At 47.6% G+C, this 15,596-nt stretch overlaps 1 protein-coding gene across 1 annotated transcript in view; it reads left to right on the forward strand.

Annotated features, from left to right (window-relative positions):
- Window positions 1-14,871, forward strand: part of LOC139250691 (uncharacterized) — an 83,215-nt gene extending 68,344 nt beyond the window's left edge. Inside the window, exon 2 of the mRNA XM_070873069.1 lies at window positions 13,789-14,871. Within this exon, the coding sequence (XP_070729170.1) occupies window positions 13,789-14,871 (1,083 nt within the window). The remainder of the gene's footprint in view (window positions 1-13,788) is intronic.
- The last annotated feature ends 725 nt before the right edge of the window (window positions 14,872-15,596 follow it).

The raw sequence follows: 15,596 nt of genomic DNA on the forward strand, positions 1-15,596 counted from the left end.
ACCATACCCCCTAGTATCATACCCCCTAGTATCATACCCCCTAGTATCGTACCCCCCTAGTATCATACCCCCTAGTATCATACCCCCCTCGTATCATACCCGCTCGTGTCATACCCCCTAGTATCATGCCCCATAGTACCATACTACTCTAGTATCATACCCTCTAGTATCATACCCTCTAGTATCATGCCCCATAGTATCGTACCCGGCGAGTATCATACACTCTAGTATCATACCCCTCTAGTATAATACCCCCAAGTATCATAACCCTCTAGTATCATACCCTCCTAGTATCATACCCCTTGTTTCATACCCCCCGAGCATCATACCCCCCTCGTATCATACCCCCTTGTATCATACCCCCAGTATCATTCCCCCCTAGTATAATATCCCGTAGTATCGTACCCGCTAGTAACATACCTCCCTTGTATGATACCCCCGAGTATCATACCCCCTAGTATCATACCCGCTAGTATCATACCCCCCTAGTATCATGCCCCTAGTACCATAATACTCTAGTATCATACCCTCTAGTATCATACCCTCTAGTATCATGCCCCATAGTATCGTACCCGCTGAGTATCATACACTTTAGTATCATACCCCCCTAGTATAATACCCCCAAGTATCATAACCCTCTAGTATCATACCCTCCTAGTATAATACCCCCGAGTATCATACCCCCCTAGCATCATACCCTCTAGTATCATACCCCCCTAGTATCATACGACTTGTATCATACCCCCCATTATCCTACCCCCCTCGTATCATACCCCCTAGTATCATACCCCCAGTATCATTCCCCCCTAGTATAATACCCCGTAGTATCGTAACCCCTAGTAACATACCCCCCTAGTATGATACCCCTGAGTATCATACCCGCTAGTATCATACCCCGCTAGTATCATACCCCCTAGATTCATACCCCCCTAGTCTCATACCCCCAGGTATCGTACCCTCCTAGTATCATACACTCTAGTATCATACCCTCTAGTATCACACTGCCCTAGTATCATACCCCCCGAGTATCATACCCTCTAATATCATACCCCCAGTATCATACCCGCTAGTATCATACTACCCTAGTATCATACCCTCTAGTATCATATCCCCCTAGTATCATACCCCCAAGTATCATCCCCCAAGTATTGTACCCCCCAAGTATCATACACTCTAGTATCATACCCTCTCTTATCATACCCCCTAGTATCATACCCCCCTAGTATCATATCCCCTAGCATCATTCCCCCCTAGTATAATACCCCATAGTAACATTCCCCCCTAATAACATACCCCCCTCGTATGATACGCCCTAGTATCATACCGCCCTAGTATCATACACTCTAGTATCATTCCCTCTAGTATCATACCCCCCTAGTATCATACCCCCTAGTATCATACCCCCCAAGTATCATACACTCTAGTACCATACCCCCCAATATCATGCCCCCCCTAGTATCATACCCCCTAATCTCATGCCTCCCTAATATCATTCCCCCTAGTATCATACACCATAATATCATACCCCATAGTATCATACCCCCTAGTATCATACCCCCTAGTATCGAACCCCCGTAGTATCATGCCCCCCTAATATCATACCCCCTAGTATCGTACCCTCTAGTATCATACCCCCCTAATATCATAGCCCGTAGTATTATAACCCCCTAGTATCCTACCCCCCCTCGTATCATACCCCCTAGTATCGTACCTCCCTAGTATCATACCCCGTAGTATCATACCCCCCTAGTATCATGCCCCCTAGTATCACACCATCTGGTATCATACCTACCTAGTATAAAACTCCATTAGTATCATTCCCCCTCGTATCATACCACCCTAGTATCATATCCCCTAGTAACATACCCCCTAGTATCATACCCCGCTAGTAGCATGCCCCCTAGTATCACACCATCTAGTATCATACCCACCTAGTATAAAACTCCATTAGTATCATACCCCCTAGTATCGTACCCCCCTAGTATCATACGCTGTAGTATCGTACCCGCTTAGTATCATACCCTCTGGTACCATACCCCCTAGTATCATACCCCCTAGCATCGTACCCCCCTAGTATCATACCCCTCAGGTATCATACCCCCCACTATCTTACCCCCCTAGTATCATACACTCTAGTATCATACCCCCCGAGCATCATACCCCCTTGTATCGTACCCCCCTAGTATCGTACACCCTTGTATCGTAGCCCCCTAGTATCATATCCTCTAGTGTCATACCCTCTAGTCTCATGCACTCCTACTATCATTCCCCCTAGTATCATACACCATAATATCATACCCCATAGTATCACACCCTCTAGTATCATACCCCCGAGTATCATACCCCCAAGTATCATACCCTCTAGTATCATACCCCCTGGTATCATACGCCCTAGTATCATACCCTCTAGTATCATACCCCCCGAGCATCATACCCCCTGGTATCGTACCCCCCTAGTATCATACACCCTTGTATCGTAGCCCCCTAGTATCGTACTCTCTAGTATCATACCCCCCTAGTATCATACCCCCCCCGAGTATCATAGCCCATAGTGTCATAACCCCCTAGTATCCTACCCCCCTCGTATCATACCCCCTAGTATCCTACCTCCCTAATATCATACCCCCTCATATCATACTACCCTAGCTAGTATCATACCCCCTAGTAACATACCCCCTAGTATCATACCCCCCTAGTATCATACCCCCTAGTATCATACCATCTAGTATCATACCCCCCTAGTATAAAACCCCATTAGTATCATACCCCCTAGTATCATACCATCTGGTATCATACCCCCCTAGTATAAAACCCCATTAGTATCATACCCCCTAGTATTGTACCCGCCTAGTATCATACCCTCTGGTATCATACCCCCTGGTATCATACCCCCTAGTATCATACCCCCCGAGCATCATACCCCTGGTATCGTACCCCCCTAGTATCATACACCCTTGTATCGTAGCCCCCTAGTATCATATCCTCTAGTATCATACCCTCTAGTATCGTACCCCCCTAGTATCATATCCTCTAGTATCATATTCCTCTGGTATCATTCCCCTAGTATCATACCCTCGAGTATCATACCCCCCGAGCACCATACCCCCTGGTATCGTATCCCCCTAGTATCATACACCCTAGTATCATACCCCCTAGTATCATACCCCCTAGTATCATACCCCCCGAGCATCATACCCCCTGGTATCGTACCCCCCTAGTATCATACACCCTTGTATCGTAGCCCCCTAGTATCATATCCTCTAGTATCATACCCTCTAGTATCGTACCCCCCTAGTATCATATCCTCTAGTATCATACTCCTCTGGTATCATTCCCCTAGTATCATACCCTCGAGTATCATACCCCCCGAGCACCATACCCCCTGGTATCGTACCCCCCTAGTATCATACACCCTAGTATCATACCCCCCTAGTATCATAACCCCCTAGTATCATACCCCCCCTAGTATCATACCCCCTAGTATCATACCCCCTAGTATCCTACACCCCTAGTATCATGCCCTCTAGTATCATACCCGCTAGTATCATATCCCCAGTATCATACCCCCCTAGTATCGTAGAAACATAGAAACATAGAAAATAGGTGCAGGAGTAGGCCATTCGGCCCTTCTAGCCTGCACTGCCATTCAATGAGTTCATGGCTGAACATGCAACTTCAGTACCCCATTCCTGCTTTCTCACCATACCCCTTGATCCCCCTAGTAGTAAGGGCTTCATCTAACTCCTTTTTGAATATATTTAGTAAATTGGCCTCAACAACTTTCTGTGGTAGAGAATTCCACAGGTTCACCACTCTCTGGGTGAAGAAATTCCTCCTCATCTCGGTCCTAAATGGCTTACCCCTTATCCTTAGACTGTGACCCCTGGTTCTGGACTTCCCCAACATTGGGAACATTCTTCCTGCATCTAACCTGTCTGAAACCATCAGAATTTTAAACGTTTCTATGAGGTCCCCTCTCATTCTTCTGAACTCCAGTAAATATGTTAAATCCTAGTTCGGGTGGTCAGCTGCATTCGACAATAATCGATTCAGATACCTTCAATCTTTACATCTTTATTGAAGCAGCTTCGGTCTTGTTACCAAACTGCCAGCACAGAGTCTACAGATTCCGGGGCAGGCAGACAAAAGGTCTGCCTATCCTCACAGACGCATCCCTTTTATTCTTACAAACCGAAGGAGGTATGGCCTGCTTCATCAATCACAGTGTTACTAGGGCTTCAGGAATTGACAGCCTGTTTATCTTTAGAACACTTTATGCTTTCACGAGCGGATTAGCCTAGCTTAATCACACGAAGCAAATGTGTTCCTTATCAAGTCATGGCCATAAACCCTTGTTCATCAGTGATGACTTTGTCCACTACTGTCTCACGGGAAACCAATTCTGTCTTTTCTTATTTTCTTATTGATTCGTAGAACCATTTTATTAACCCTTTCATGATTCTTCCCCCTACATTCACATTCCCTCCTGTTATCATTCCATGATAAATTCTCATTCATAAATGTTTACTCTCAATTTTGTGCACGGCCCGGTACTCCCTGCCTCAACATGCTGGCCAGTCACGCGGTTTCAGGAGTCCCGGTTGCTTAGATCAAATTATGCCCCATGTTATTGCTAAGATCAATTTTGTCCCGACCAGTATGTGTGAAATTATACGAATCCAAGGATGGATGTTCACATTTATTCCCCAATCCCAGACCTTTCTCCACCAACTCTGACTTTGTAAGTCTACATCGATATCTTCTTCCAGTACTTTGATTTTAGTTTGCAGTTGGTGGTAGAGCTTTACGGATTGACCCACTCTGAGCCTCAACTCTCGTAATACTTCGGTTAGATGTGGGATAGGTGATGTGCGCTTGCCCGATCGTGACAGGTCGTAGTGGCGTAAAGCAAAAGTTTGGCTGTGGTATAGGGCACTGCAGGTCATTTGGGTCCCTTGTCTTACTTCTACACAGGTATCCACACTCTGGCAAGAGGTGATGCCCGTGTTTGAGTTGTGAAGACAGGAATAATTGGACTGCTTTGTGAGACAAATCTGGTTAACGGGCATGTCCACTTTTGTGCACCCGAATCCTGTACCATTCCAACACTGTGGGTACCCATCCTTCCCCGACCCTGTGGTGTTTAGGCAGGTGGCTGGGGTGCCTCAGCCATCGGAATATGTGAAGGTAATGTTTTCGGCGGGCGGGGTATCATTGTATCCTCGTATGTAAAGACTGGGATCCATAACCGGGGTTGGGGTAAACAATTCAGTGACCGACATAACAGGGTAGCATACAACCGACTCTGGCGCGAATAAGATCTTCTGAGTCCTCAGGAATATATTATGATCGTTCCCCAGTTGCCCTTGCACGTTCCTTTTCCTCCTTTGCCCTGTTACTGATTCCAGGGATTGGTCCTTTGAATCAACTAAGTCATCTTCAGGTTGGTCAGGGCAAACAAAGTCCATCTCACATTCCCTGAACCGGCATGGCAAATTCCATCGGTCTTTGCCCTGTAGAGTCACCTGTCGATCAACCTGTGAGAGTATACCCGTACAGGATTTTATTTTAGTCGTGGTCCATGATTCGAGATCGTCTGGTGTCCTGGTTCCACATTGTACGATATCTCCCGTACAGAGGCGGAGAATTTGCTCTCGTGAGCCGTCGGATGGGCAGCTGAGTAGTCGTCCCCCTGTTTTTGTTACTGTTATCAGCAGGATCACGACTCCTAGCAGCAGAGTTCCGTGCATTCTTTCAATCCTGAAAGACAAAGGGGCTTGCAAACCGTCATGTTACTATCGTGGCTACCAAGGCCTCATGTTATGCCTAAATACCTAAAAGCAGGACAAGCAATCATATAATAATTAGATTAATTAAAATTATGGCTTAAAATTACGGCTAAAACTGTTACGGAACGACGGGAACGAACGTATTATTATTCCACGTCTATCTCCACTCCCCCCTTTTGTTTACCGCCGGTAATCGATTTGCAATGATGCATGTGCACCCACGCGTCCCTACTTTCCACCTTGGGGGTGGTGAGTAAGACCTGAAATGGACCATCCCATCGGGGCTGGAGATGACGTCACTTCCAATTTTTGATGAGGACGAAGGATCCGGGCTCGATCGGGATGATCCGTGAGAGGAGGGACGGTCATCATAAGCGGCGCGAACCTGTGAATGAGAGGCTCGCAATGCCTTAGTTAGGGCTAACACATAGGTAGTCATCTCCTCAGTCATGTGATGAAAGTAAACGGCAACTGGGGAATGGTGGTCCCAAGGGGTGCGAAGAGGTCTGCCGTACACGATCTCGGCCGGGGTGAGACGCGTCGTCCCTGCGGGGGTGGAGCGAATCTGAAAAAGAGCTACAGGTAACAATTTTAACCAAGTCGACCCTGTTTGAGAGGTCAGTTTAGCTAACTTGGTTTTAAGAGTCTGGTTGGTTCGCTCGACCAGACCCGCCGCCTGGGGGCAATAGGCACAATAGAGTTGTTGATGTATCCCTAACTGTTGGCACAATTCCTTGTTTACAGCTGCAATGAAATGGGGTCCGTTATCTGAGCTAAGATGACCGGGAACCCCGAAGCGAGGGATAATTTCCTTCAGCAATATCTTAACAACAGTACAGGCTCTATTATCCATAGTAGGATAAGCTTCAATCCATTTACTAAAAACATCAACATTAACCAACACATATTTATAACACTGACAGCGTGGCAATTCTATATAGTCCATCTGCAAAATCTCGAAGGGTCCGGCTGGCAAGGGTGTTTTACCTAATAAACATGGTGCCCCCCTTCCAGGATTATGGCGCTGGCAGGTAAGGCAACGAGAAATAATATTCTGCGCAAACATTTGGAGGCTAGGATGCCACCATGTCTGGAGGAGCAGGTCACTAGTGGCTTTTGCTCCACAATGCGTGGCGTAATGAACACATTCAATTACCCAAAGGGCCAATTCATCGGACATACAAGTTTGACCAGCGGGTGTGATCCACAACCCGGAGGCAGTATCATATTTACAATCAAGATCGTTCCAAAGTTGTTTTTGTACAGCAGGAGCGTCCTCCTGTAGGCGAAGTACCTCTTTGATGGTTGGCATTGGCTTTTCAGGGGCCGACAAGCTCGGTTTAGAGCTGGACACCTGCCTCATCATTCGGGGCACAACAATCTGCTGACTCCTTGCAGCACACGTAGCCGCCTCGTCAGCAAGGCGGTTTCCGATGTCGATTGGAGAGTAACCGGCAGTATGAGCGGAACATTTAATAACAGCGATTTATCGAGGGAGCAGAAGAGCAAGTAATAGGTCACACACAAGCACTTGGTTCGAGATTGGCGTACCGGTTGAAGTTAGGAATCCTCGGTTTTTCCAGAGCTGGCCGAAGTCGTGGACAACCCCAAAGGCGTAACGGGAGTCAGTGTAGATATTGACTCGGAGATCCTCTCCTAAAATACACGCATGGGTGAGGGCAAAAAGTTCTGTTTGCTGAGCGGAAAGGGGGACCTGGAAGGCTCCAGACTCGAGAGTCGTTCCTTCTTGACTGACAACAGCATAACCGGAAATGCGGGTTCCTTCTTTGTTGATGGAGGAACTGCCATCAGTGAACATAACGAGATCAGGGTTTAACAGAGGGGTATCTGAAAGGTCGGAGTGAGGGCTCATGTCCTCGAGGACTGAGTGCAGACAGTCATGATCCGGCTTAACAACATATTCTGTCTTTACTTTAGTCAGCAGTGAATCTTTTAGCTCAACCGTTGGACGGTCCTTCCAAAAAGCTTTTACTGCTCGAGACATTGCCTGAGTTGTGGCGTCACACCAGTCAAGATTATTGGTCCTTATTGCAGTAGCAACTGTTCCAGGAAGGCAGTTCATTAACATAGAACAAAACTGAGGAGAGGGTTGTCCCCTAGAAAACGCCTGGTCTCCTGACTGGGTTCCATATACTTCCTTAAATCTCTCTAAAAATTCCTCGACTGTCTCGCCCTTCTTTGGTTTCATGTCCAAGACTTTGGTAATATCGACAGGTTTTCGCAGAACTACTTGTACAGCATCCAGAATCATCGTCTCTCTGTTCTCGTTATTCGCGTTCGCTACTTCTAAGGCATCGTGAGTTTGATATCCTAAGGCTTCCTTAAATCTGGTCCATTCAGAACCAGTAAGTACCTGTTGTACCAGAGACCAAAGGTCCCTTGAGTCTGCTTGATAAACTCTAATGGTTCGTGACAAAAATTCAATGAACCGTTGAGGACAGGTATTTTTATTCGGGGCGCTGGTTAATATGGACATAAGTTCATGAGGTTTCCAAGGTAACCACACTTGTATCTTAGCAGGGGGCTGCACATCCGGGCCCCCATCCACAACAGGTGCTGCTGGTGCCAACACGCGAGGGTTAGGGACAGTTCTGACGGGCAGCTGTTTCGGCGCGCGTTTCTTCAGGGGTCTTGGTGTCTCCCCGTCATTGTCCCCTTCAACATCACCAACCCATCCCGACTCTGAATCTGTCCCAGACACTATCACATCATCCTCATCCGTAGGGGTTGATTTCCCCTTTTTCCCTTTACCACTATGTCGTTGATTTCTTTCAAGCCGTTGTAATCTCCCTATTTCCTGTTCAAGTTGACGCCGTCTTTGAACCTGGCTTCTAGTCCCCTCTGCAACGGATCGACAGAACACCTCATCATCAGACTTAGTTCCCCGACACTGTCGTTCTATATTGGACACATTGTCTAAACTGGGATAAATGAGTGTTGCAGCAGCAGTTGCGCCCGGTGTTGGGACATTAGGACCGGGGTAACGGGGTGGTAGAACTCCGCTCATCTGTAAATTTGGCACCGGCACATTTACTGCCACAGCCACGTCAGCCAAGGCATTAACATCGGGTTGTGCCGTAGGACGAGGCGGGGGAGCCCCTGGAGTCATATTCCAATTATCCCATTCATCGTCATCGTCAGCCCCTTGCATGCCAAGACCAGCCATTGAACTACGTAGTTCAGTTAAAGATTCCTTGTTCTATTTCTCTTTTCCTGTGCACATTCCTTTCTTTAAATTTCCAATGACTTAGGGATTCCCGCATCGGTTAATTTAATTCCTGCCTTGAGAGCATTCTCCGACCAACTCGCCAGAATATTCTTATCTTTTTCATCCTGACAATGTTGGCGCCAAATTTCAATCAATTTCTTACTCTTTTTCCCGATTCCCCTTTTCCAAATTAATTCTTGGGCGCGTTTAATTGTTTCTAAATCACTTGAACCCCCTAATGGCCATATGTCTGAACCTAATTTCTGATTCAAACCTCCCGACAATTGTCTGAGTTGCTCGTTTTTATCTGGGTGTTTATTACCCATGATAAAACTTATCTTAACCTAGGTATTCAACGTTTTGACGGACTCATTAAGTGAGACAATTTCAAATCAGTTATTCCTTTTCTCTCTATTCCTTTTCTCTCTATTCCTTTTCTCTTTATTCCTTTTCTCTTTATTCCTTTTCTCTTTTAACGTTTGACGGACTACTTATGGTGGACAATTTCCAGATCAACCTACACCTTCGTAACTTTAACGGACCACTATCGTGGACAATTCCAAATCTATCTTTTCCTGGGGTGATCTGACAACTGACCACGGGCGATCCCGTCAACAATTAATTGAACAGTGGTGAAAGATCCGCGACCAGAACTTACGACAGGAGGAAAACAAAGTGGCAATTTAACTAAATATACTCACTTTGGGGCCCATTTCCTCTGCCACGTCCCGTCTGTAGGATATCAATGATTCAGCCACTTCCAATCGAGAGTTTCTGGGATCCCACTTCTGACACCAAATGTTAAGTCCTAGTTCGGGTGGTCAGCTGCATTCGACAATAATCAATTCAGATACCTTCAATCTTTACATCTTTATTGAAGCAGCTTCGGACCTGTTACCAAACTGCTAGCACAGAGTCTACAGATTCCGGGGCAGGCAGACAAAAGGTCTGCCTATCCTCACAGACGCATCCCTTTTATTCTTACAAACCAAAGGAGGTATGGCCTGCTTCATCAATCACAGTGTTACTAGGGCTTCAGGAATTGACAGCCTGTTTATCTTTAGAACACTTTATGCTTTTACGAGCGGATTAGCCTAGCTTAATCACACGAAGCAAATGTGTTCCTTATCAAGTCATGGCCATAAACCCTTGTTCATCAGTGATGACTTTGTCCACTACTTTCTCACGGGAAACCAATTCTGTCTTTTCTTATTTTCTTATTGATTCGTAGAACCATTTTATGAACCCTTTCATGATTCTTCCACCTACATTCACAAATACAAGCCCAGTTGATCCAGTCTTTCTTGATATGTCAGTCCCGCCATCCCGGGAATCAGTCTGGTGAACCTTCGCTGCACTCCCTCAATAGCAAGAATGTCCTTCCTCAGGTTAGGAGTCCAAAACTGTACACAAAACTCCAGGTGTGGCCTCACCAAGGCCCTGTACAACTGTAGCAACACCTCCCTGCCCCTGTACTCAAATCACCTCGCTATGAAGGTCAACATGCCATTTGCTTTCTTAACCGCCTGCTGTACCTGCATGCTAACCTTCAATGACTGATGTACCATGACACCCAGGTCTCGTTGCACCTCCCCTTTTCCTAATCTGTCACCATTCAGATAATAGTCTGTCTCTCTGTTTTTACAACCAAAGTGGATAACCTCACATTATCCACATTATACTTCATCTGCCATGCATTTGCCCACTCACCTAACCTATCCAAGTCGCTCTGCAGCCTCATAGCATCCTCCTCGCAGCTCACACTGCCACCCAACTTAGTGTCATCCGCAAATTTGGAGATACTACATTTAATCCCCTCTTTTAAATCATTAATGTACATTAATGTAATGTACCCTCTTGTATCGTACCCTCTAGTATCATACCCCCTAGTATCATACCCCCTAGTATCATACCCCCTAGTATTGTACCCTCTAGTATCATACCCAGAGTATCATACCCCCTAGTATCATACGCCCTAGTATCATACCCCCTAGTATTGTACCCCTCTAGTATCGTAACCCCTAGTATCATACCCCCAGTATTGTACCCCCCTTGTATCATGCCCCCTCGTATCATAACCCCTAGTATCATACCCCCTAGTATCATACCTCCCTAGTGTCGTACCCCCTATTATCACACCCCCTATTATCATATCCCCTATTATTGTGCCCCCAAGTATCATACCCCCTAGTATCATACCCCCTGGTATCATACACTCTAGTATCATATCCCCTAGTATCATACCCCCTCATATCGTACCCTCTAGAATCATACCCCTAGTATCGTACCCCCTAATATCATAGCCCCTAGTATCATACCCCGAGTATCATACCCCCTCGTATCATACCCCCTCGTATTGTACCCCCCGAGTATCGTACCCTCCCCTAGTATAATATCACCCGAGTATCATACCCCCTGGTAACATACCCCTTAGTATCATACCCCCCCTAGTATCATAATCTCCGAGTATCATACCCCCCTAGTATCGTACCCCCCCTAGTATCATACCCTCTAGTAACATACCCTCTAGTATCATACCCCCGAGTATCATACCTCCCCTAGTATCGTACCCCACTAGTATCATGCCCCCCTAATATCATAACCCCAAGTATCATGCCCCCCTAGTATCATACCCCCTAGTATCATACCCCCTAGTATCATACCCCCTAGTATCATACGCTCTTGTATCATACCCCCGAGTATCGTAAACCACTAGCATCATACCCCCCTAGTATCATGCCCCCTAGTATCATATCCCCTATTACCATACCCCCTATTATCGTACTCCCAAGTATCATACCCCCAAGTATCATATGCTCTAGTATCATACCCCCTAGTATCATACCCCCTAGTATCATACCCCCCAGTATCGTATCCCCCTGGTATCGTACCCTCTAGTATCATACCCCCCTAGTATCCTACCCTCTAGTATCATACCCCCGAATATCATACCCACTAGTTTCATACCCCATAGTATCGTACCCCATAGTATCATACCCCCTATTACCATACCCCCTATTATCGTACTCCCAAGTATCATACCCCCAAATATCATACCCTCTAGTATCATACCCCCTGGTATCATACCCCCCTAGTATCGTACCCCCTATTATCATACCCCCTCGTATCATGCCCACTAGTATTATACCCCCTAGTATCATACCCCCGAGTATCATACCCCTCTAGTATCATACCCTAGTTTCATACCCCCCTAATATCATAACCTCAAGTATCATACCCCCTAGTATCATACCCCACTAGTATCGTACCCCCCTGGTATCATGCCCCACGTGTATCATACCCCCATAGTATTGTACCCTCTAGTATCATACCGCCGAGTATCATACCTCCGAGTATCATACCCCCTAGTCTCATACCCCATAGTATCATACCCCCCTAGTATCATACCCCCAGTATCGTACCCCCGAGTATCATATCCCCGAGTATCATACCCTCGAGTATCATACCCCCAGTATCATACCCCCTCGTATCATACCCCTCTAATATCATACCCCCAGTATCATACCCCACTAGTATCATACCCCCTTGTATCATACCCCCGAGTATCATACCCCCTAATATCGTATCCCCCCTAGTATCGTACCTCCCTAGTATCGTACCCCCCTAGTATCATACCACCCGAGTATCATACCGCTAGTAACGTACCCCCTAGTATCCTACCCCCTAGTATCGTACCTCCCTAGTATCATACCCCCTCGTATCATATCCCCTCGGTATCGTACCCCCCTAGTATCATACACCCCTAGTATCATAACCTCTAGTATAGTACTCCCCTCGTATCATACCCCCTCGTATCGTACCCCCCTAGTATCATACCCCCTAGTATCATACCCCCTCGTATCATACCCCCTCGTATCATACCCCCTCGTATCTTACCCCACTAGTATCATAACCTCTAGTATAGTACTCCCCTAGTATCATACCCCCTCGTATCATACCCCCTCGTATCGTACCCCCCTAGTATCGTACCCCCCTAGTATCATACCCCCTCTTATACCCCCGAGTATCATACCCTCTCGTATCATACCCTCTAGTATCATACCCCGCTAGTATCATACCCCTAGTATCATACCCACCTAGTATCGTACATCCCTAGCATCATACCCTCTAGTATAGTACTCCCCTAGTATCATACCCCCTAGTATCATACCCCCCCTTGTATCGTACCCCCCTAGTATCATACCCTCTAGTATAGTACTCCCCTTGCATCATACCCTCGAGTATCATATCCCCTAGTAACATACCCTCTCATATCATGCCCCTCTAGTATCATACCCCCTAGTAACATACCCTCTCATATCATACCCCCCGAGTATCATACCCTCTAGTATCGTACCCCCCCTAGTATCATACCCCCCTAGTATCGTACCCTTTAGTATCATACCCCCCTAGTATCATACCCCCTAGTATCGTACCCTCTAGTATCGTGTCCCCCTAGTATCATGCCCTCTAGTCTCATACCCCTCTAGTATCATACCCCCTAGTATCATACCCCCTAGTCTCATACCCTCTAATATCATGCTCCCCTAGTATCATACCCCCAGCATCATACTCCTCTAGTGTCATACCCCATAATATCATACCCCCCTCGTATCGTACCCCCCTAGTATCATACCCCCCCTACTATCATACCCTAGAGTATCATACCCCCCGAGTATCATAGCCCCTGGTATCATAGTATCATACCCCGTATCATATCCCTAGTATCTTACCCCCGAGTATCCAACCCCCGAGTATTGCACCCCATAGCATCAGGCCCCCGAGTATTGGACCCCCGAGTTTCGGATCCCCGAGTATCCCCGAGTATCGGACCCCCGAATATCGGACTCCCGAGTATCCACGAGTTTCAGCTCCCCAAGTATCGGACCCCCGAGTATCGTACCCCCGAGTATTGGATCCCTGAGTATCGTACCTCCGAGTATCGGATCCCCCGAGTATCGTACCCCCGAGTATCGGACCCCCCGAGTATCGTACCCCCGAGTATCGTACCCCCGAGTATCGGATCCCCCGAGTATCGTACCCCCGAGTATCGTACCCCCGAGTATCGGACTCCCGAGTATCCACGAGTTTCAGCTCCCCAAGTATCGGACCCCCGAGTATCGTACCCCCGAGTATTGGATCCCTGAGTATCGTACCTCCGAGTATCGGACCCCCCGAGTATCAGACCCCCGAGTATCGGACCCCCCGAGTATCGGATCCCCCGAGTATTGGATCCCTGAGTATCGTACCTCCGAGTATCGGATCCCCCGAGTATCGTACCTCCGAGTATCGTACCCCCGAGTATCGGATCCCCCGAGTATCGTACCCCCGAGTATCGGATCCCCCGAGTATCGGACCCCCGAGTATCGTACCCCCGAGTATCGGATCCCCCGAGTATCGTACCTCCGAGTATCGTACCCCCGAGTATCGGATCCCCCGAGTATCGGATCACCCGAGTATCGTACCTCCGAGTATCGGATCCCCCGAGTTATCGGATCCCCCGAGTATCGGATCCCCCGAGTATCGTACCCCCGAGTATCGGATCCCCCGAGTATTGTACCCCCGAGTATCGTACCCCCGAGTATCGTACCTCCGAGTATCGTACCCCCGAGTATTGGATCCCTGAGTATCGTACCCCCGAGTATCGTACCCCCGAGTATCGGACCCCCGAGTATCGTACCCCCGAGTATCGGATCCCCCGAGTATTGTACCCCCGAGTATCGTACCCCCGAGTATCGGACCCCCGAGTATTGGATCCCTGAGTATCGTACCCCCGAGTATCGTACCCCCGAGTATCGGATCCCCCGAGTATCGTACCCCCGAGTATCGGACCACCGAGTATTGGATCCCTGAGTATCGTACCCCCGAGTATTGTACCCCCGAGTATCGTACCTCCGAGTATCGTACCCCCGAGTATCGGATCCCCCGAGTATTGTACCCCTGAGTATCGTATCCCCGAGTATCGGACCCCCGAGTATTGGATCCCTGAGTATCGTACCCCCGAGTATCGGACCCCCGAGTATCGGACCCCCGAGTATCGACTGCACCAAGTGATGAAATCTTTGCCATTCCCGCAGCTTAATCCATGATAAGACCGTGTCCCACTGCACTTTCGGTGGAATTACTTATTTTTCCATGTCAGAGGCCTAGAATCTTCAAGTTGCCAGCTTTATGATGCGATTGGTCAGCGTTTGCTTTGTGTTACTTTAACTGATATTTGTGCGAATTGGCTGACAAAGTCCCCAATATGGTGGGCAGGTAGCACCTGTAAACCTTCAGCCATAAGTGCAGCCTCTACCATACTGGTAGAGGAGGTCGTGCTGGTGGCAATGTTATCAGTGGAAAGTAATAAATGCAGATTATGGTCCTGCGGTTACTGCAGGCCTTGCTTTCCATTTTGGAACAACCCAGCACCTCGCTCGCCACATGCTCACCTCACTCAGCACAACATGATGCTAATCGGCAGGAAGGCCCCTCACCAGAGCTATTCAAATATCCATGCCATCACTAAGACCGCCTATTTTCATCTCTGTAACATCGCCCATGTTATGTCTCAATAAAGCAATGTGACTGAGTAC

The sequence above is a fragment of the Pristiophorus japonicus genome, unplaced genomic scaffold (assembly GCF_044704955.1).
Source record: "Pristiophorus japonicus isolate sPriJap1 unplaced genomic scaffold, sPriJap1.hap1 HAP1_SCAFFOLD_411, whole genome shotgun sequence".
Lineage (NCBI taxonomy): Eukaryota > Metazoa > Chordata > Chondrichthyes > Pristiophoridae > Pristiophorus > Pristiophorus japonicus.